Genomic DNA, 24,362 nt, shown 5'->3' on the forward strand with positions numbered 1-24,362 from the left:
GCTTCCAGGGTCAATTTAGGCTCCCTGCCGGCTGTCAGCTTTTGGCCACATCCGCTACTGAGCTTCGAGCAGACTGTTCGGAGTAAAGTCGAGAGCCTTCGGAGCAGGTCAACAAGCCCTTCCAAAGAGTTCATCAAATATTACTGAAGTGTCCTTTTTAGGTCTTGCTACAGACAGCTTTAGCTATCTAGGAGACATCATGTCATCAATACTTTAAAAAAGTACATGTAAGATGTAGTACAGAGAGCGGGCTTTGGGTCAGCGCATTACAGCTTTTATGGCTTGTTCAAGGTTTGCTATTGCTTGGATGTGCAGTCCATCAAGGCCATGGCATTTCACGCGTTGTCACACTGATACATTTGTGGTCTCATGGGTGCTCAAGCAGTCCTTTTGTTAAAATTTAGATGAACCATGATGTGTAGCTTGTAATTCTGCGTCAGTGTGGGATACTGTTGTATCTACTCAGATGATTTTATATGTTAATTGTTGTATTTTCGCTTTTCTTTCTTTTTTTTTTTTAGGATCAACATCCTTTTTGTTTTAATGGCAGGCTACGTTTAACCACAAATCACCCCTCAAAGTTCATTTATTTTCCTTTGCTATCTTCAAAATATACTAAAAGATGTATAGAAATGTCTACAAAGCAACATTTTGCGGTTTAAGATTTTTAATCTCCCCACATAAGATACAAACTTTGCTTTCTGACTCCATTTTTAGAATACTCTTTTTCAAGGTACGACTCAACTACGCAAACGCCCTCAAATCAACAAAGGGAGCGTACTCCAAGTTTCCATTTTGTTGTAACAAAGATGTTGCTTCCAGGACAGTCAGGAGCCACACAAACAAAGTCTTCCAACTATTATCAAACACATCTCCTAACGCAAAGCTAGATATACTAGTTGTGCCTTAGCATGTTTAAGAAAAGCAAGACCAATTGGCCCTGCCCGTGCTTGTTTTAAAAAAAAAAAATTTTTTAAGGCACTACTATACGGAAGATTGGTTAACATGAGTCCCCTTACCTTAAATTCCATTGCAGGGCGTCATTCGAAATTATGGGTCATACTCAAGAGTTTGGCAGCCATAAGGCATCTGCCAAAGAGTGACCGGTGTCCCTTCAACGTCAATGGCGCTCTCAGTGTGGCAGCCGAGACAACTACTACATTTTGGCATTTGCTCTGCCTGATAAACTTTAAATAAAGCCCCATGTCTGGGCCCTAACAATGGCTGCTTACTGTCCACACTACTATGTTTGACCACACCTGCACCTCCATTTCCATATTATTGACTGGATCTTGTCCCCTATGTGCATATGTGATCTCAGAGCACATATGAGGGGGTTGGAGCTCTAGATAGACAGTCTGAGGCGCTTGGCACACATGTGCAGATGATTTGAGGAGGTTAGGACCGATGGACAGAGAGTCATAGGAGGCTGGAGCACATGGACAGATAATGTGACTAGTGTTGGGCCCCTGGGCAGATTGTTTGCGAAGTTTGGCGCCGAAGGACAGAGTACTATCAGCTTTGACTCCAAGGACCTATAGTATAAGGTCCTTGAGGCATCTGGACAGACAATACAAGGATCTTCGGTATAATGATAGATGCTCTGAGGCACTTGAGGAGGGCGTGGACAAAGTGTGAGTAGCAAGAGGTTCTTATAAAGATAGAACCAGTGCTTAATTTGCAAAAAGTAAGTGCCTGGCTCTCGTCAGTAGGCCACTGCAGCTAACACCACACATTGCCCCTGCTATAATGCCAATAATAGAAACAACACAACAAATAACCATCACACTCCTACAAGTGTGACAATTCGGACTTTAAAAAAAAACACACTGTAGTGCCCTTGTCTCCAGAAGGATGGTGCAAAGACAGCCAGCAAAAAAGAACACAGTCAACCTGACAAGCAAATATTCTTGACACTAACTTCCTGACATCTCCTGGCTAGGTTCCAATTTTACTAAAATCCTGTCCGAAAAACTAGCATTTTCCATCTATCTCGGAATAATCAGCGACCCCCCCCCCACACACCCCCCCAAATTAACACAGCAAAACCATTTTGATGAATAGGTGTCCACAATAGTTCCAGTAGGGTAGGATCCATTTCCTCTTTTCCACAAAACCATGAACATTCTGTTTTGGTTCTACCCTTTTGCACCTTCTTTGGACCCCAGTCTTACTGCAGTAAAGCTGTGATACTCCACTCTGAAGAGGTGGTCGCGCTTATTTGGAGTCACATTATAATTCTAAGGTGTGACAGGATTAAGTGCAAACTTCTACTGCCTCTTCTCTCCCTTTATCTTAAAAATGTCTACCTTAAGAGAAATACGACCATGACCCATATGTTATTTAATCATCTTTATACCTTTGTTTGTATGGATCACCTGGAATTCAGGGAGGCAGTAAAGGCCAGGCTATTTCCAAACAGATAACACAATTAGCATAAAACCTACTTAACCAGTGCTAGCTCCCAACAAACTCCATGAGGAGCAGTCAGTCATCCACACAAAGACTGTACAAACATATATACGGTATATGCAACGGGTCGTGAACCTAACTATCTCCAACAAAGAGGAACTTGTCACTCACACAAAGACGGTACATACATACAAGAGTGTGGTATGTGTAACAAGTGAGGATCGGAACTACCTCCATGAAATTTAAATCAGTCAACCACACAAAGACGTATGATATGTACAACCGGTGATAACCCAAAATACCTCTACCAAGAAGGAATCAATCACTCAAGGAAAGATGGAACATACATATATACCATATGTACTACCAGTGCTAGACCTACAACTACCTCCACCGAGGAGGAATAAGTCACCCACTCAAAATAGAAACATATAGTCATACACAAACACGGTATGTATCACCCATACACAGATTCATCTCTCATTCTTCAATCAACTCATCACTTAAGTGCGGCTACAAATTTGCCGCAACACAAGAGCACCTCTCTGATCCTCACACATACCACCAAAACTCCTCATACAGACCACTCTATAAACCCACTCTTTACCAACCAAGTAAATTACCAGCCTGCATTCTAGCAGTCCAATTTGAAGCCAAGCCTTTCCAGGTCGCCTAAAGGGTATAAGCTACTATGCAAATGCTAATACAATACCAAAGGGAAAAGCCAAGCCACAATGGATGCAAGGACCCAGAGACAAACAAGGGGAGACAGTTCAAGGTGCACAGACCTAGCCAAAGAGGCGTAGTGAACTAGTGGAGTCAATGCATTATTTTGTCTGAAACCATTAATCTTCCACCCACATAACCAGAAAAATGTGATTTAGATCTCGAAGTGCTAATCACTTTTTACTGTCAGTTCTTAATGCAGGTGGTTTCTTTTCCACCTGTGTGCCACTATCCTCCTTTGTAGCTACTAATAGAAGTCCCTCCTCTACTCAGCCCTCCTTAGCATCTCAAGTCTGTCGACCAGGGAGTAATGTAAAGAGAAAGATTGTACTCACCACCACCACGAGTGTAAAAACCCAGGAGGTTCTCCTAACGTGATATTTTTCTCCCATCGTATCTATAAAAAAGGCAAAACAAGGGGTTAAAGTGAGACATGTTCAGCTGGCATCCAACCACGCGTGTGTGTGTGTGTGTGTAAAGTCATACAACAAATCCTCTAAAGTTTGCACATTGCTTACAGATACTAATGAATTTTAACATCTTGGAAATAAACATCAAAACTCACATACAGCTACTTAATGTAGTTTCTTTTTAACAATTGACTTCTTTATTCACCGAATGCACCAAGGGATACTATTGGGGCTGCGGTGGAGTTAGCTGGAGAAGTCTGGGAATGCCAAGGCTCTGGACAATATGGCAGCTCAATGGGATGATCTATTGTAAGAGAACAACCTACTCTTCATTCCATATATTACGCTGGATCTATTGTAAATTGTATTTACAATTCAAGAATGAAAAGCCGGTTACAAAGTAAGGGAGCGCTGGTCAAGTGTAATGTCTTCCACGCTTCTGCTCCGATCTCCAACATCAACTGGGACCAGAGGGTCTCACAGTCCGCACAACCTCCTCCCCTCCCATAGAAAGGTCTTGATACAAATGTTAAGGTTTAGTCAGATTAATAAAGATAAATTCAGTAGTAATGCACTTGCACATCAAGTTTCATTTAACATTTTCAAATTGCTTGATTGCCTGTGTGCAAATACTATCGCCCCGAATCGAAAAAAACCACAGGCAGAAATATACACCTTGCCAGTTTCTGCCCAGAATTTGATTCCATATCTGTATTTTTGGGAGTCATCTAAAATATCCTCTTCTGTGGTGGCCTGTACTGGACGATAGACCATGCATATTCTAAGGCAGGGGTAGCTAGTTCTACTTATGTTCAATGAAAATCATCCAGAGCTACCAGTAATATTGGGGTTTTAATATGTTATCTTATGCTACTTGCCATTGCAAAGATATTTTAGGAAGTGTCTATTTGGTAACACTGGAGGGCCCTGTGTGAAACCTGGTGCACACTGTGGCAACTACACCCCCTCTCAAGTACATTTAATGCCCCTCACACTGACTAGTGCAGCACATGTAGCTTTACCACTAGTCACCAATCATGGAAATGGATGCTATTGGACGGTCCCACCAAATACTATGTGCAGTTTGTGGCATCAAGTTGGTGACTGTTTCCACGCAGGTTTTGCCACCCGATACACCTTTGTTGTTTTCATCAAATTGCTTGATGACACAATTAAACTCAGTGGTAAGGAGGTTTGCATTGTGGTTGTGTGCGACGGGGCATCTTTTAGGATTGGCTAACGGATTACTGGGCATATCTTCTCCACAGTTGTCAATTAACTACGTAAGACTTTCCGTCCGCTTAAGAAATTAAACTTATGTATTTATTTTCAAGAGAAAAGGGTCTGGCTGTAATGCATATCCTTGCCCACAATGAATCACCAAGTTACACAACGAATATTTCACAACCATTGTCAAGCACACATCGTGTTGAACCATACTGGTGTCCCATTTAAATAAAACTCAGGACATTAGCACGTCACCGGACGACACAAAGATGGGGAGAGGATGTAGCCTTATGGCTAGAGCAGTCAACCTCGAAGCTGGGGAACCGGGTTCGAGTCTCTGCAATAATGTTCTACATCCTGTGATTCTGGGCAAATCACTTCATCTCCCCGGGCCTAACAAAAAAATTAATGTGTCCATCTGTAACAAAAATGATGCTCATGTAAAGCGCTCTGATACCTGATATCCTCGGGTCTAGTTTGTGCTATATAAAACTCTTAAAATAAAAAAAAGAAGAAGATGTCAAGCCACTGGGCCGAACCCCATGCCAACCATGTGTTTACGTAACTAGCCACCCATTGCATGGGTGCAGTCCACAGTTAGTTTGTGGGAAAGGTGTGCAACAGTAGCATGCCGATCTTCGTCCAAAAGCAGTGCCACAGACACTAAGGGCCTCATTAGGATGGCGGGCGGGCTTTGCTGGCAGTGTCTCATGGACACCACCACCATATTCAACATTTTCCGCCCCGGCCGCAAGGCGACCGGGGCGGAAAAGTGGCGGGCGGTGTTTTCTTCCGCCGTGGTCCCCCCCCGCCATACTAATATGGCGGGGGGGGGGATTCAGGAAAGGATGTCGGGCGGATTGCCCCCGCCAGGCTGGTGGTGGCTACCGCCAGCCTGGCGGGGGCAATCCGCCCGACATCCTAATGGGCCCCTAAGTTGAAGGTTCATATGGAACCTGCGATTTGATATTACCAACAAACCACCCCGCCAAAGTGATACGCATTCTAGGAGGGCAGGTGAACTGGTTCCAAGCAGGCGCATCCCTTGCTGTGTTCATGCATTCATTTTCAGGTCACACGGTGATGACATCACAGGCTGCATGCATGCAGAATACTTTCTGGTCGCTTCTTCAGAGCACTGGTGCTGTGGCAGGCTGCCGGTGATTCTGCAACTGGAGAACATTCTGCACATACCGGCCAGACATCGCTATGATTTTGTGCGACTGTGCCAGGAAGCAAATCACAATTTACATGGAGCACGAGGACGCGATTTGGCACAAAGACGTTGTTGCCTGGGGTTTTTGGCGCAGCTATCACAAGGTCCATTGTCAGCGGAAACAAAGCCGGCATGCAGAAGGCACCAAAGAAGCCGCTTAGGGATCACACTGTGTAACATCGCCGGCACACCGGCTGCTCTGTGCACTATTATCCCAAACTCTGCGGGAACAAAGTAGCCTGCTGACACCAACTGTCATCCTGCTGCCATTGGCTGATGACTGACCATTCGCTACTCGTCCACGCCAGCAGCTGGGTGGATGGGCACGCAGCATGGTGGCCATGCTGTCTGTGCCAAGAACACGTATTTACAATTTAATGGGCTCCCCCCACTGGATTCCCTCCAAGTAGTTCGAAAAGTTAAAGCAGAGTTGGTCACGTCTGGTTGAGGAGGTCTTAATGCAGGAGTCGTTCTACAAAACCTTGGAGCCCTTCAGCGATCCAAGCCTGTTGGAAATGCACATGTTTATCTTGATTTTTAATCTAGATTTCTATTTAAGTGTTGGACACTAGGGTTTGGATGTAAAAATGCATGATCCGAAAATCCCAACGCACAGCTAAGAGTGGGTTCTCCAGCCCCATTGGGCACCTGCTCGTCTTTCATATTCACACTTCTTAGCCACTGTGGATAAACATGGTCTCATACGAGCAACCCAACCCACCCTTGCCCCCCAACCTTTAATCTCAGCTGCAGGTGGAATGGGACCATGCAATTCCAATGCATACTTACAGGACCACATTTCTTGTACCCCCTCCACGTCCCCAAATATCAAGGCAATGTCTTCAGATGAGGAAGCCTTTGCAGCTGACTTGGGGGTGGGCAGGGCATTATCTGAATGTTCAAACATCATATTCTATAATCTCAAAACTAATCGAACAATAACAACTATTAGAACATTGAAACACTGGGAGTTCCATTGAAGTCAATGAAGAAGCTCAGGGCTAATAATGGCTGGTATAAGCCTTCTGCTTCAACAGTCCAATGTTTGTCTTTCAGAACTCAGGTTCAGGGCCTTTAACAACCGGTATACCCCTCGGCAGCAGGCTATAACGGAGAAAGTTCTTCTGGCAGTGTTCACGAGCGAAGTCTTACGGGCAGCATCATTTGCCGTGAGACCCCTTGGAAAAGCTACAATGCAATGCGGCGCCTAACTATTCCCTCTGGTAAACATGCTTGGCGCATCTCTAGCCGGACACTTCGATGAACACAGGATTTCATTGCACTGCTGTTAATTATCAGACATAAATATAGCTTGTGTCAGCCCTACCAGGATTTAGTATTTTTTGTGTATCCAGAGTGGCTCTCAAAGTCTTGATGCCTCTCCTCATTTATTTTCCTTATAGTCCTTGTATTGGTTTAAGAAATTAAACAACAGAACCTTGCTAGCCAATGACCACACAACTACCATATAAAGAGGTATCTTGTATTGTAGGCCTGGGTGAGATTCACGTAATTTCACTCTACACTTTGTTCGGCAACATTCCTGAAATGATGCCATTACGCCACGTAACGGAATTGTGTGCCTTTTGAGATAAACATGTACCACAAACACACGCAAATAACAGACTGCGAGAAGCTGTTGTTCCTGGTGCTTCGTTTAAATGCATCCTAGCATCAAGAATTAATGCAAGGACGCATTTCATGCTAAAACGTAGCACAAAATGACAGATTTGTATTTCATGTAATTTTGCAGAAATTGCACCAATTATGCAAAAACGACCTACATTTTCATACACTTTCTTCGTACTAAAAAACAGTAAACAGAAATCTTCCATTGAAAAAAAAAATATTTTGATTCTCCTACATTGCCTAGAATGCCGGACACAAACATAGCGGTCGAAAGTACATCCGGTCACTTAAGCATGATAGGGGACCCTATTTGACCCAACCACCCCCAATGCAAAGAATTTCCTGTACTACTGTCGGGCAAACTATCCTAATCCGAAACTCTCCAAGCAGTCTCTTTCTATTCCACCTCCCTTATAGTGCAAACGGCTACCCAAGATATTTCAGTGTGAGTATCATATAAACTATTACGCTGCCATTTTAAGTAAAAAGCAAATGCTGAGCTTCCCATCTCAAACTTGATAATGCAGCACTCTTTCAGAAACCTGCCTCCTTTTTTGGATTGCATGAAACCACGTAATGGCCAGGGTAATCATTTCTGTGATGGAGCGCTATTGAAAAGGAGAGACGGGTCTGCTGAAGACTGCATTAAGCGTCTGAAGAGGACAGTGTATGGGTGAACTTGGGAAACTCTTCAGGAAACAAGAGATTTAAGGTTTCTCTTTCAGACTTTTCAGTAAGAACGTCATCTATGAAGAGCATCGCAGGGTAATGGGGAAGTACAGGCTCAGCAGTGCATAGGTTCGGTCCATGACAGTGGATCCAAGCCAACATTTTAAGATCTTCACATGGACATACTTTACATACAATGAATCCAAATGGAATCATTCCCACAACCATTGGGAAGCCTGAAATTCCATCCTGGAATTGGCATTTGTGGGACACCCCTGTATCAGTAAATATAAAGGGAGCCATTCCCAAAAAATACCAACATTTAGAATTGTACGGTGAGATGTTCTATTTTGTTATGTGCTTGCATGGGTGAGCTAAGGCTTGTTTGTACTCCCTGTTACGTTCCACATATCTAATAGGTGTGACTCTCTTATTTTAGTCTGAAATACAACCATGAAGAAAAACCTTTAAATACAGACCCAGATGCACACTCCATCCAGTAATCTGGCCCTAGGAGACAGCCTTCGCTGGCTCACTCGAAAATAGTTTTTTTGCCCAAAAAATATAAATCAACCAATCTCTCGCTCTCTCTCTGCAGACTTCATCAATTCAACTCAGATTTTGCTTCCACCACCACAGTGTACTGCATATGGGTCAATGGTTCAGTCTAATTTACCCATTAAAAAGAAATATTGTAATTAATGTATTTATGAAGCTTTGTATAGCGTGAACATGACCCTAGAGGGCATCAAAGCGCTTTACATTATAGAGTAGGTGGGATACAGTTTAAGAATGGACACTTGTCACATATATAAGAGTAGCATGGTAAAACTGGTAGCTATGGTTGCACATCAGTGTAGCGGTCATTGACTTCGTTCACTTTGAGTGTCTGCACACAGCCTGAGCACACTGAACATATCTGCCAGAAAACTGTTCTTTCTCTTCAGTTGCAAGTTAACTCAAAGCATGCTTTTCAATCTTATTTAGTTTGGGTGTTACCTTTAAATACCAGTTACTCTAAAACATACACTGGTAAACAGCTGCATAGGTGAATATTTTTTATTTAAACCTTTATTTTTAGCATGTGGCAACCACGGTGGCAGCATATTTTCTCCTTTTTTAGGTGGATGCAATTAAAGAAACACAACCATCACACATTTTTTGTTTTTTGGTCCCTAAAACCTGGAATTCCTTCCCGTCTGCTCTCCGACACTGCCCTACCTACGATTGTTTTCGTAGGATGTTAAAAACTTATCTCTTCCAGTCAGCCTTCGAGTAAATCCACTTTTCTGCCTCCCGCATTTGTTATGAGCGCCATGAAACCGTTTGGTGACCGAGCGCGGTATAAATTTTCTTAACATAACATAACATAACACACTGGAATGTCTATGCCAAACCTGTTGGCTTTGTCAATGCTTGTTTTAAGTGTTGAAACCCATTTCCCTACACCATATCTACCACCCCACCCAGCCCTAGTGCTACCCTCCTTTCCCACTACTGCCATTGCCTGGTTCTATTTCCAGCCCCTCTTCTCTCTTGTTTCGCTTTGGGCTTGTAGTACAACATGCCTCTGTTTTGCTGCTTGTTCTCTTGCGGTTTGGGAGTAGCACTCCAATTTATGTTTTGCTTTTCTGTTTTTTGTCATTCAATGCTTTTTAACTTTGTTTTTTATACTTGATGCAGAAGGGCTGCCTTTTGCGGAGTAAGACAGGACAAACTCCTGAAGAACAAACTTATTACGTTTTAGGTGTTTAGAGATGACCATGGCTGGTATTGTACACTAGGGAAGTAACACACCGAAGAAAACTCATCAAGGCAGTGGTAAGGAGTGTTTCAACAGAATATTCCAAATCACATTAACCGGGGCGAGCCGGAGTCAGTTTTTTATTAGTTGTGGACCCAAAAGGTACAATTAATGCAGGGTTAAGTTATGTTGGTCACTTTATGCCAACCTAAGCTCTCCTTAAATATGCCGGGGTTGCGTGGGGGAGGAGTTAAGAGATGGAAAAGAGGGCTGCGATAGACAACGATGGTTTCCCCATAAAATTTGTATCTCACCTGACAGAACAATAATGTTTTGTGTCGCTGGACTTGGCTACTCTGTAACTGGTGCTGATGGAGAAGGAGAGTTAAGTTGAGATGTGCAGGAGAGAGAAGTAGGTAGAAGCTGAGGGGTGACATTGTTTATAACATATGTCACATTACTCCGCTCAAAGATACTAATGTTATCCATGATGAAAGGCGGAGACGCTCCTTCTGGAATTCAGTCTTAGGGCAGCTGGTCACAGACATTTCTCTGCAGTGAGCTTATATCAGAAAGAAAAAAGCCACTTTGATTATCCGCCACTGTCGCATTTCATTGTATCGAAGTTACCAATATCTATGTACAACTATAGTGCAACAAATATTTTGTCAAGACAAGTATATACCTACTATTGTTAATTCTACAGCTGCCTACCTTGACAGTATAGTGGCAGATGTTAGAATAGATTCAACTTTTCCCATGCAATACATCTCAAGCAATATAGTACCTCATCTTTCTTGTTGAATTAATTTCAAAGTCGATACTGATAAAAAAAGGTCCAAAGATTTGGCACTGGAAAATCAAACTTCTACTTGTCAAACAATAATACAAAATATTTAAAACTCAAAATAAAAACCATATAACTCTTTTTAAAGTGGTTGACTGAATTAATAAGCGAGCTCGCTGTAGGTAATACATGGATAATACAAATATAGCAGCGATGTCAATCCTGCTGTGCGATAACAGTGTTAGAGTGCAGGTAACACAACTGTAGTACCGACGCCACTGCTGGACATTACATTTATTACCCAGCCTGTTTGAAGTGGGAATGAAACTCGGCTGCCTCGCAGAAACCTTGCATAATAGAGCTGTTTCCGACTCCATACTTCTTAGTTATGCCCTTAGCCGCCCAAAGCAAAATTTACATTGTGCATCAAAGAATAGTTTATTTCCCTTGAGGCAAAGAAGGTGTGCATGTATTTGCCCTTTACAGAGCAGCCATTGCGAGCAAAGTATAAAAGCATGACCTGGACACAAAACATTTATCTATCGTGACCCAGAGTTAGAAAAGTGATCGTGTTTCAGGAAACCTACACTAAGTATTTTTTTTTTTATTCCATCTTTAACAAAGATGCTGAGGAGACCGCATTTGAGGAGGCTGGACATGTGGATAGGATATCAGCTGTGAACATGGAAACAAACATTTCCTTTTTAATTAAATAAATGAACAGTGTGATTTTCAATTGAAGGCACAGAAACTTCTTGCAATTAACAAATCACGAATGGAGAAGAATTGATCGCCACTGCAGGAGCGGAGATTAGAGAGTTTCAGGACAAGGAAGACACACTTCAGATTTGCCGAAGGATTGTTATCAGGGGGCTTGGATTGTAAGGAAAGATACGCGAGATCGTCATTTTAATTGCATTAAGGGAGAAGCAGCGGTTTGGAACATACTTAGATTTAGATACAATCATCAATAAAGCTTTGGTTTTGAGATGCGATATGCAATATCACTAAAGATATCGCAATAAGGGAGAGAACGTGGTAAGAGATACGGACAACACTTGAGATATACTGAAGAATAACTATCAGGGATATATGGTTGGAAAGATCCTTTTCTGAATTTGCTGTAACGCACAGTGATACTAAGGCAACACTTCTATTTTATATTCCATCATGAAAATAACTTTTTTTGCGATCTCCAAGATCATAAAAGTACAACATATATTAAAACATAAAAACACCCTTGTAAAGCTTAGTAGGTGTCGTCAGGAGAAAACATTGTCGGGAGGTCACAGTCAAAACGTGTGTAACACTATAAGATTAAAAACGTGATGACTCAATATTTGGTACAAATGTAAAATGTAATTGTAAATCACTGAAAGAGCAGGTGCCCATTAGATGCATTAAAATATACACAGGTCAAAATTAATTGAGGGGAATGGTATTTTATATACAATAATTGACAAAGGTCATGTTGCGGGATTATCTTAGAAAGCGAGTCGGGAGTGACATCGGGATTCGGAGTAGGGTGAGAAAAGTGCAGGTGATGGTGGAATGAGGACTCTACACAGTGTCTCTTGCTAATCACTGTCTAAGCAACAAGCATTCAATGCAGTTATTTGTAGGGCATCAGGCTTGATGGCATTGGAAACACAATGTCAAAATGTCCTAAAGTCGGCCCGGACGAGAGCAGTCTTGCCGCATTCACTAATAAAGACTAAAGACTGAATTTCCTTTAATTATTAGAAAATCTAGATGCTTTTACTAGACCATGTTTCTAAAGTTTAAGGGTCAGGCAGTCTTCAGGCAGGATGTAATCCTGGGAGTGAGTAAATTTAGGTATTATGGATATTATTGATTGCATTCAGGCTTAGCAGAAAGTTATTGATGAGAGAGGATCTTCCAAATAAGTGAACAATTAAATTATTAGATGAACAATGAAATGATTAGATGATCAATGAAGGGAAGTTGTCACCATAAAAAACTGGTTTGTCTCGATGTAAGGGATTGATGCATGCCAGATAAGTGAACTAACTGAGGCACTAAAATCCCGATTGAATGCCTACAAGATGCAAATTTTGGAACAGGTGAGAAATGTTGAGATATCTACTTCCACCCTCACTTGAATATATAATCGCCACATTCACCTCATTTTTAGAGTGATATTTCAAAAACTGTTAAAGGGCATCTGCAATGGAAATTGAATTTGAGCTTCATACCAGAAATCAGTGCGCAGGACCAATGATTCTATATTTATTCGGTCGTTGGAGTAAGGAAATACATTTTAAATTGGTTTGGTAAACCATCACTTCCTCCTCTGATGCTCATTATTAGCTCTTAGGTGCCATAATTCAAGGTGCATCAGTAGCTAATGCTGTCATTGTACTCAGTGCATATACTCCCTAGCTTGAGCTTTACCCCGGTAACAAGGCCTCTTGCACGAATCGGCATTTAAAGAAAGTCACCGATTCCCAACGTCCAGTGCTTTGCTTTTAACTTACAATAAGTAATAACTTGTATCCCACAATTCCCTTTGTATGACATTTTCATTTTTAAATCATGTAGTCCATTGGATAAAGTAACTCAGACGCAACTTTTTGATATTGCAATTTCCAAGATCAAACCTCTAACTGGAAACCTGCTTGAATACCTTCTGTGCATAATTGATAGGGACGGGTTTCCATTACCGAAAGCGGAGTTGAGTTTTCATAATCCGAATAAATATACTAAAGCTACACCTAACCCCTCTTTTGGGGATCTCTTTTGAAGATGCCTTAACCAATGACATTTACCCAAGGTGTATTCGATTTGTTGCTATTCTTGATTACATTGCCTGTTCAAAGTGAGTTGATTGGTTTATTGGTGAAGGAGGTATTATGATAAAATGCATGGGCTTGTTTTAGTATATCTAACATTTATTAACCTATTGCCTTTATGATTGTCAATTGTTTCTCTGTTTTCTTTGGAAGGTGAGATGCATTGATTTCAATTCTTTAAATATTTTGTGTTTTTTCCTTTTATATTGAGTGTCTGTGAAATTTTTCATTATTTAAATTCAATAGAAAAAATAAGAAATTCTGAAAATATGATCACTGGAATGGAGCTTGGTTTGAGGGAGCAGGCATTTAAAAAAAAAATCTATTCAATGAGCGTTCGAAGAACAGTGATTCGTGCAATGCCCAAGTAATGGAGGACTCAGTAACAGCTGTGCGATAAGCATGAAAACAGATGTGAGGGTCAGGTAACCACACTAAACCGGCCTTCAGAAGCCGCATTAAGAACGTCTGGATGTAATGCACATATGATAGGCAGATTACAATGTGACTATGGGAATAAAGATAGGGTGTCAACGGTCAGAATGTTAATTAAAGGTCAGTAGGTATATTATCGCTGAAAATAAATTATCTCAAAGTCTGACAAAGACCAGGGGTGCCGATTAGTATACTTCACCCATTTAGTTATGTTTGCCTTGCTAGAGACCGTACAAATGCCATTACACACTTAAACACTTCATATATAATTAATTCCCAAATGCAATTTGTACATAATTATTTTTTAATTCAGTTAATTATGATCATTTAGCAGGGGATTTTTGGCACTTGCCTGCAGACCTGAAAGCTTTCTGACAGTTGCATGTTGCTTTATTTTCCCAGGAGTTTTTACAAGCAACAGACCAAAGCCAGGGTAAGTTCAGTCCCTCATGAGCCACAGCTTGGGGTGCATCTAAGTTCTATTCAATTACAACCCGCGGCCACAAAAAATGAAATATATACGTTTTTACCTACAAACTCCCCATAAGACTCTTGACGCTGAAGAAGGCATAACTGATGCCGAAATGCATTCGCCTGTTGAGAAGCTTATGACTGAATAAAGTGGCCTCCCTGCCTACCCCTATTGTGGCCTCTGCTCTTTTCTTGGAGGAGTTTCTGTGAAATATATATATATATAGTGATATGAACACCTAGAAACATACCTTATTGTGTGGGGCCGGATTGCAAGGTTCATCACGCCGAACACTGTGATTAAGTTGCCATGGATGGTACTACTGTAGTATTGCCCGACAGATCGTCATGACTCGTACCAATGTAATATTGTAAAAGGGCCTAATGGTCATTGCTTGGTACTCGAGGTGTGGTTCCAAAGGCTATACTAATGAGCTAGGGTGTTCCACCACATTATCGAGTTTTTTGTTTTTTAACTTGTCTTACAAAATTTTAAATCTAGAAGATCAACTACTACTGCTATATCTTCAGTATAAGTATAAACAAGCATTGAAAATGCAATAGGTCTCGCAATAGAAGAGTTTGACATTTTTCGTTTTGCAAATGGATGAGTGACACCTATAGCATTTGGAATGCAACATGTTTTGTATTTACGTGACTTATATGGCAGCTCTGGTCGTTATGCTACATCTCTAGATAGTTTTATCTTTCGCAAATGTGACACCTATTGTAACACAATATGTGTTGTGAGGGTGAGTGAGGGTGAGGGGTTGAGGGTGAGGTGTTGAGGGTGAGTGAGGGTGAGGTGTTGAGGGTGAGTGAGGGTGAGGGGTTGAGGGTGGGTGAGGGTGAGTGAGTGTGAGGGGTTGAGGGTGAGTGAGGGTGAGGGTGGGTGAGGGGTTGAGGGTGGGTGAGGGGTTGAGGGTGAGTGAGGGTGAGGGTGAGGCTGAGGGGTTGAGGGTGAGTGAGGGTGAGTGAGAGTGAGGGGTTGAGGGTGAAGGGTTGAGGGTGAAGGGTTGAGGGTGGGTGAGGGTGAGGGGTTGAGGGTGAGTGAGGGTGAGGGGTTGAGGGTGAGTGAGGGTGAGGGTGAGTGAGTGTGAGGGGTTGAGGGTGAGTGAGGGTGAGGGTGAGTGAGGGTGAGGGGTTGAGGGTGAGTGAGGGTGAGGGTGAGGCTGAAGGGTTGAGGGTGAGTGAGGGTGAGTGAGAGTGAGGGTGAGTGAGGGGTTGAGGGTGAAGGGTTGAGGGTGGGTGAGGGTGAGGGGTTGAGGGTGAGTGAGGGTGAGGGGTTGAGGGGTTGAGGGTGAGTGAGGTTTGACATTTTTCGTTTTGCAAATGGATGAGTGACACCTATAGCATTTGGAATGCAACATGTTTTGTATTTACGTGACTTATATGGCAGCTCTGGTTGTTATGCTACATCTCTAGATAGTTTTATCTTTCGCAAATGTGACACCTATTGTAACACAATATGTGTTGTGAGGGTGGGTGAGGGGTTGAGGGTGAGGTGTTGAGGGTGAGTGAGGGTGAGGTGTTGAGGGTGGGTGAGGGGTTGAGGGTGGGTGAGGGTGAGTGAGTGAGTGTGAGGGGTTGAGGGTGAGTGAGGGTGAGGGTGAGTGAGGGTGAGGGGTTGAGGGTGGGTGAGGGTGAGGCTGAGGGGTTGAGGGTGAGTGAGGGTGAGTGAGGGGTTGAGGGTGAAGGGTTGAGGGTGAAGGGTTGAGGGTGGGTGAGGGTGAGGGGTTGAGGGTGAGTGAGGGTGAGGGGTTGAGGGTGAGTGTGGGTGAGGGTGAGTGAGGGTGAGGTGTTGAGGGTGAGTGAGGGTGAGGGTGAGTGAGGGTGAGGGTGAGTGAGTGTGAGGGGTTGAGGGTGAGTGAGGGTGAGGGTGAGTGAGGGTGAGGGGTTGAGGGTGAGTGAGGGTGAGGGTGAGGCTGAGGGGTTGAGGGTGAGTGAGGGTGAGTGAGAGTGAGGGTGAGTGAGGGGTTGAGGGTGAAGGGTTGAGGGTGGGTGAGGGTGAGGGGTTGAGGGTGAGTGAGGGTGAGTGAGGGTGAGGTGTTGAGGGTGAGTGAGGGTGAGGTGTTATGGGTGAGTGAGGGTGAGGGGTTGAGGGTGAGTGAGGGTGAGGGTGAGTGAGTGTGAGGGGTTGTGAGTGAGGGTGAGGGTGAGTGAGGGTGAGGGGTTGAGGGTGAGTGAGGGTGAGGGTGAGGGTGAGGCTGAGGGGTTGAGGGTGAGTGAGGGTGAGTGAGAGTGAGGGTGAGTGAGGGGTTGAGGGTGAAGGGTTGAGGGTGGGTGAGGGTGAGGCGTTGAGGGTGAGTGAGGGTGAGGGTGAGTGTGGGTGAGGGTGGGTGAGGGTGAGTGAGGGTGAGTGAGGGTGAGTGTGGGTGAGGGTGAGGGTGAGTGAGGGTGAGTGAGGGTGAGGGTGAGTGAGGGTGAGTGAGGGTGAGTGAGGGTGAGGGGTTGAGGGTGAGTGAGGGTGAGGGTGAGTGAGTGTGAGGGATTGAGGGTGAGTGAGGGTGAGGGTGAGTGAGGGTGAGGAGTTGAGGGTGAGTGAGGGTGAGGCTGAGGGGTTGAGGGTGAGTGAGGGTGAGTGAGAGTGAGGGTGAGTGAGAGTGAGGGTGAGTGAGGGGTTGAGGGTGAAGGGTTGAGGGTGGGTGAGGGTGAGGGGTTGAGGCGTTGAGGGGTTGAGGGTGAGTGAGGGTGAGGCGTTGAGGGTGAGTGAGGGTGAGGGTGAGGGTGAGTGAGGGTGAGGGTGAGTGAGGGAGGGTGAGGGTGAGTGAGGGTGAGTGAGGGTGAGTGAGGGTGAGGGGTTGAGGGTGAGTGAGGGTGAGTGAGGGTGAGGGGTTGAGGGTGAGTGAGGGTGAGGGGTTGAGGGTGAGTGAGGGTGAGGGTGAGGGGTTGAGGGTGAGTGAGGGTGAGGGTAGGTGGGGGTGGGTGAGGGTGGGTGAGGGGTTGAGGGTGAGTGAGGGTGAGGGTGGGTGGGGGTGGGTGAGGGTGAGGGTGGGTGAGGGTGGGTGGGGGTGGGTGGGGGTGGGTGGGGGTGGGTGAGGGTGAGGGTGGGTGAGGGGTTGAGGGTGAGAGGCCATCTTCTCTTACAACCCACCCTTCCTGCTTCCGTCATGGCCTGAAAGTGATGGCCCGGCTGGGGTTAACATTGCTTCTGGAAGGGCACAAGCGGCAGGGCGTGAGAATTCCCCAAAGGCTAAAGCAACACCTGGCCCCTAACCACAAACCGCAATTTACAGCACGGCAGGGGAGTGAGCGAGATATTGGGGCCACATTAAAGTGGCCTGGTGGGGACTGGAAAAGAAAGTCAGTCACCGGGTCCGTTTTACAGAGGCCTAAAAAAAACGGCTCACAAATGACTCTGTGGCACCGGCCCATTGGCTGGCAGCAACCACTTGTGTAAGATTGTCCTGCGGTGAAAATGCAGGTGACCAGTTCCTCCACTCTGGCTGGATGTGTTACTATTCCCGGTGACAGAGACCCCTTGTCCGTGTAGGTGAGCCAGAAAATTCCACGACTGTGCCAACATTTTTACCTGTTTCCCCAATTTTTTTCTAAACAATAATTCTTACTATCTACCAATATTACATTTACCCAACATTATAACATAAAGTTTTAAAATCTGTGATCAGTGTACACCTTATATAAAGAACACAAAAATGTGTACACAGTGGATGTAAAGGGGCTGTGCACAGCTTTTTCGGCTTTTTGAAGGTGCACAAGAGAACACGTGATGGTCGCAGAGCTGAGCATTCGCCTGTAAGTCGAGCACACGTGAACATGCGCGTCCCTCCGGCCAGTGTAAGGCCAGGGTGACTGATTGCAGTGAGTGCCCGAGGTCAGCAGTCAGCAGTCAGGAATGGCAGAAAGATGCCAAAGCTGCATAGACGTGTCTTAAAGGCCATCTTCAGAAACGGACGATTAATCAGTGTAAACCATCAATCTATCAAAGTCTATGTCAGAAAGGTCTGGGTAGGTCATCTTCCTCAATGCTGTATTTTTTCCCTCAATCTTCCGGCTGTCGGCGGACACCTTCATATAGGGTGGACGAGGTTGGTATTTATTAAAACATTCACACAGTGGCTGTCAAGCTTACCCCAACCGAAAATAGAGGCTGAAAGTCGCGCTTTACCCTTTATAGGAAGTATTCTTTGATGGGGAAAACGGTCGGGTAAAGGAATGGGCCAAAGAAACCTGCACTGATGTAAGATGCTGACTGTACTGGAAACGTACTGCGTCCTCTGGCATTTTATATAATGTTAATCAGTACTGCGAATTGTGAAGCCAAACCACCCGTGTGCTCCTTTGTAAAGTTATCATGTTAACCACTGTAATGGGGCCTTTGCACAAGGCATTTACCTCTAGGCTTCATTTAAGCAAAGCTATCCTGTGATGCATCATTTTGTGGAATTGCCCAGCTCCTGGGAGACGGAGGGCATTGCTGTGGGGAGGGGGTGGAGGAGAAATGCACACGGCGGGCAGGGGAGGGGGCGGAGCGGGGAGAGCGGCATGTGGGTGTGAAGAAGCCGGGGCCTTTGAAGTGAAGCTAAGCTTCACTTCAAAAGGTGTCGGAGGAATGCGGCTGAGGGAACAGACGGCGATTGCGGCTGAGGGAACTGATGTGCACGCGCTTTTAAGCTCAATGCACATGCGCATTGAGCTTAAAAGTCACGGGCACTGCAAGGAATCGCCACGATTCCTTGCTTGTTAGTTAAAGAGTGGTTAAGCCGCAATAGTCTCGCAAGCTCGATGCGCATGCGCATCGACAGGCGAGACCTAAAAAGTAAAGTATAGATTTACTACTATTAACGTCACATCTATGTATCTTGAAGATATATATAATCCTAGTTCCATGTGAACCTCTGTAGTGCCAAGCATATGGATATGTGTCAAAATATTGTTATTTTTTCTCAACCTACAAAATATTGAGTCCAGAAAATGTCCTATTTCTGTATCGTGAAGGTAACTGTACTTCTATATTTACTATTCTTTACTCTACATCAACTTACCTGAAAAAGATTTAATCTTAGTTTCATGTGAACATAGAAATATTGGTTTTTTTAATGAGCCTACAAAAATATTGAATCCAGAACTTTGACTGCTGCTGTACCTTGAATGTAAACATAGTGGGATAATTAGAGATAGTAGAAAGACTGAGATCCTGCTTTTCAGCATGGCCCACGCCCTTTGGTCAGAAGATTAGTAGCTCCCACCCCTAAAAAGGTAGTAGGAAATCTGGACATCCTTCTAGAACCTTTCTATGAAAGAACAGGTAAACTCCATCTATTTTACCTTTTCGGGACTATGCGCTTACTTAGGAATGCGTTTCAGTAGCCGTGCATTCCAAAATAGAATATAACATTCAGGTGACTGAAAATAGGTGAATGTCTTACATGGGACTGCCTTTAAGCTACAAACCAACCGAAGGTTGGCAACGATTGTAATAGAGATTTGGCATGGTAACATCTTATATTTGAGATTTAGGGACAAAGCAGAAGCTTGAAACCTGCATCAATGGTAGGTTTTTGTCACAGATTTACACATTAGTTGTCAAGGACTGTGTACTAGTAGCTAGAAACTTTGGATGCTGTTGATTGAAAAGCTGGCTAAAATCAAAATTATGATTGTGCGTGAATATTAATATATTTCCTAGAGGCATGTACTAAACTGTACATAACAAAGATGGCAGGCAAAAAGGTTTGCAGGAAAATAGGAGAGATTGTAAAGCGGCGGGAGAGCTCAGCGAGTTAAGTGCTGATAGATAATAACTGACATGATCTGCTAGTTACAAGTTCAAATTCTCAGAAGACCATCGCAGCAATTCACCCACTAAAGAGAGCACCATTAAAATGGGCAAGAGGAAATGTTGTCTTGCACTGCTTGTCGCTAGAGTAAACTTTAATCTTATACTAAAAGGTTCCAACTAATCATCAGGATTATGAAATATTTATTTTTACAATCTTCAGAAGACCACCCACTCCTGTCCCTTATGTTATACTCATTCCTAATTCAATAATGCTGATTGTTTGCAAACAAAACAAATTTAAACACTCATTTGTGCTCCATGAGGAAACGCCTTTCACTGCAGACATAACGCCGAACTAATGGTTCTGTCAATGTTTGTATTGACTACTTTTAAAACTTTTAGAATTTCAGTGACTTCACTTTTCTGTTCCTTTCATTTTATTACAACACGCACCCACTTATAGGGTAAATGTTACATACTGATTTTGCTGATGCCAGACACAATACAAGGGACGCCATTGAATAGGGCCTGGGTGGAGGGGCACAAAATGGCAGGAGGGAATGAAAGGGTCAATTGTAGGACTCTGGCAAGATTAATATGTCCATTCAGTGTTCCCACTGTAGATTTTTAGCTGGGGTTTCCGCATGCTATTTATAGCCTGGGGTGGAAAATGCTGATACTTGGCTTCAGCAATTATATGAAATTGTTCACTTTTCTTTTTTGCCAGTTTGACTATCAAATTAAAATACAAAAGCGAGTCTGCCTGCTATTTACTTAGGCAAAATATAGAGCTTGGTAATGGTTGCTCAAAATATAGATTTCACGTCACTTTCATTAATTACCAATTTAGAAACCATTTCTTGCACAATGACATTTGCTAAGCATAGTAGTTATTTGGAATAAAGTACCCCTAGCATACAGTGTAGGGATCTTGTATGTCACTTGGAGTTCTGTGAAGAAAGAGACAAAAGGCCACAGGCAGAGCTCATTTACACTCATGGAATTTCGAGGTGGCGTACAATACCCTAGTAGCGGTGGGAGGGGGTATTTTATTCCTTAATACAAGGTCACACCACAATTCTTTCCCAGCCTGTTTTTAATTCTTGGTCTCGTGTTTCTTCCTATAGATATATCGTTGTTTCTAGGTAGAATAAATAAGAATCAATCTTATGAAAATAAATGTATCAATAAGCAGGTATAATTGGTGGTCAATTATATTTTAAGTGGTATAGTTTAGAAAAGCAGCTGTAGCTTAGACTGTCAGACCCCTGCATCCTTGTATATAATTCCATCAGTGAAATAAATAAACATACTGGTATAAATAAACATTCTGCCATAAATGTCTCCTTATCAGCAATTGACCATGATTTTCTAGGCTAAAAAAGTTGGGAGAGCTGAAACGCTAGTTTACACAGGAGCTGGAATTCTGTTCTGTGACCTGCAGCACCACTGCTGACTCTGTGAGGCTAATACTGAAGAGTAACAATGTATTACAGTAGAGTAGTGATGTCCCTTTCTTATTACAGGAGAGTAGTGACATGACAACCAGATCATACATAGCTAATACAAGTTTTAGGCAATTGTCCAGGCTGTGTTGATCATCAATTCAAGGCACGTAAACTTTACTTCTAGGAATCGGTGCTTACCCTGGAGGAAGATAGGTGCCTAGAAGCAGTGCGACTGGACACGGAACTTGGTGAGACATCTTTCTGAATTAACGCTTTCATTGACCCACTGTCTTAAGACTGACTCATGACTTAACCGAATTAGCGTCTTGGCAAACACAGGACGGTAATAGACTATTAACGACCTTTAAAGTACTGGATGCCATCATTACTGAAGGCGACGACCGATTTTTCATTAGGAATAATTACATTAGCTCAGTAATGAATATGGCCTTACAACGACTTTCTTCCGTAAAACAGTAAAGACCAAGACAGTTTCTCTGGGTCTGCAAAACACCAGAGTGATTTAACCCGGTGGGTGTGCTGACGCGCTAAGAACATCCCCGCTACAGCAACTTTTAGTCCAGGAAGCAAACATAGTTACGTACCATGATTCTTCTGATCATGTCTGTATCAGTGCCACACTCCCGGCTTCCCCTAATTTATCACAAAGTGTAATCCTGAGGAAGTCAATATTTTCCAGTCCTTCCTGGTAGTTTGATCACTATGCGCATTGCCCTGCTGAAAATTGATATTGGGTAGTACACAGAAAAACTAAACATTTAGATGTAAACATTTACAATTCCATTGTTCTTCTATGGTGCTACTCTGTCTAGCAAGGTCAACTTTTAACCACACAGGTCTCTGCAATTTTATATTACTGATCCAGGAGTGTGCAATCAAAGGAAACTCAAGAAGGAATCTCATGATGTACATAGAATGGAGGCCTACGAAATATGTTGTCTCTATGGGGTCATAGGGGAAGCTATAGGTTGAGAGGGTTCTAGGAGTGGTGACTTCCGACGTTTGACCAACAAGAGTTAATTTTGGTCCTGCCCTGAAGTTAGGGGGCGCTGTGTTGCACTTCATTTCCCATTTATTTATTCTAGGTAGGAGACTTTAAAGTCATTCTTAATACAACGTGAAAGATTACCATTAAAATGTTCCCAATCTGTATCTGCAAGCTTCTCTCTGCACTTGTGGAGATTTTTAAACGTTTGCGATTGAAAACCTGTGACAGCTAGTCTGGAAAAATTTTGATAATTCAATTTTCTCTTGCAAAAATATTGCATGCACATATTTTTGCTTAAGAAAAATCAACAGCGCAAAAAGGGTTTCTTTTCTCCACAAAGGGGGAAATATTTTTGTTGGTAGGAATGCCACTTCCCTGCACCAACTGGAGGATATTTCCTTCCCCTCCTGGTTTGGAAAGGATGTACCCCCATCCCGTGATAGCAAATCCTCGCCTAGTCTGGGGATAGAAGGGACCAAAGGAGAATTTATGAAAACCACCAACCTGTAAGCTTCTGCGTGTTCACAAACTCACAAGGCTTTCCCTTTCTTCAACAACCAACTCCCCATCCGCCTCCAACCCTAGATCTTCACGCATGAAAATAAGTAAACCTTTTTATGAGTGGAAAACCAGCATATCCAGATGAGAAAACAGGGTTTTGACTCATTTGTAAGACTATTGTCTATGTTCCTTTGACTTAACCGCGGCGGCAATTCCGTAACGGTACGGCGGTTTAGCGCAGTAGGCGGGGCCGCGTCGCCCATCGGACGTGGGCAGCACTACAGAGGTAGTGCGCGCGACGGCCGTTGGCCGACGCAAGCAGCGAAGGGGTTAAGCATGGATTTGGCTTGAACATCAGGCCAGATAGACATGTCAAATCTGCATTTAGTAGTAAAAAAAAACTTGATTATGGTCAGTGTAGTAACAACAGCCCCCGTGGTGCAGGGAGGGCTCTGAGTTCCTCCAAAGGCCCCCCTCCGGCACTTTGCACGGGTGGTTGGCCCCTGGGCTGAGAGCTCCTGACTGGGACCGGAAAGTGGGGGGCTCTCCATGCCCTTTTCAGGGGGTGGCCCTGAAGTTTCGTTACACCACTGATTATGGTTGTTGAGCAAAACTGGTAACCTATCATGTTACTGCTTCACAGTAAAAAAAACCTCAAATATAAGGATCAGTTCAAAGTTGTGAGCTTCCTATTAAAATTATACCTTCCAGAGGAGTGATTTCAAGAATGACATTTTAGGCATTCCTGTTCGGTGACACTCTTGAAGAAAGGCTGCTTAAGGTGTATGATTGCCTCAAGGGAACACTTTGTTTACTAAACATTTTTGGAACAGTACTCCCTACCTAAAGTTGGTTTATACTGCATTTTCTTTGTAGCCAAAATGGTGGGTCCACATCAGGTAGACCCACACCAGAGTTTCAGAAATAAGACTGACGGCAACTTATCATAACTGAGCCGTAAAGCCCGTACACGTGAACGTGCTCTCCTGCGTGAAATGCGTACGCGGCACATGACTGGAAACATGTGAGCCTGCCTTCCCCACTGCCTCCACACATGAGAAGGAGACGCGCATCTGCCTGAATGTATTGCATGGGGCTGTAGGTGTGTTGCACCTGCTCTCG

At 43.7% G+C, this 24,362-nt stretch overlaps 1 protein-coding gene across 3 annotated transcripts in view; it reads right to left on the reverse strand.

Moving 5' to 3' along the window:
* SSBP4 (single stranded DNA binding protein 4) overlaps positions 1-24,362 on the reverse strand; it is a 519,633-nt gene that overhangs the window by 366,322 nt on the left and 128,949 nt on the right. For all 3 annotated transcript variants that reach the window (XM_078670557.1, XM_078670559.1, XM_078670558.1), the window contains exon 3: positions 3,474-3,535. In XM_078670557.1, coding sequence (XP_078526683.1) covers positions 3,474-3,535 — 62 coding nt within the window. The remainder of the gene's footprint in view (positions 1-3,473; positions 3,536-24,362) is intronic.

Source organism: Lissotriton helveticus, chromosome 12 (genome assembly GCF_964261635.1).
Source record: "Lissotriton helveticus chromosome 12, aLisHel1.1, whole genome shotgun sequence".
Classification (NCBI taxonomy): Eukaryota; Metazoa; Chordata; class Amphibia; order Caudata; family Salamandridae; genus Lissotriton; species Lissotriton helveticus.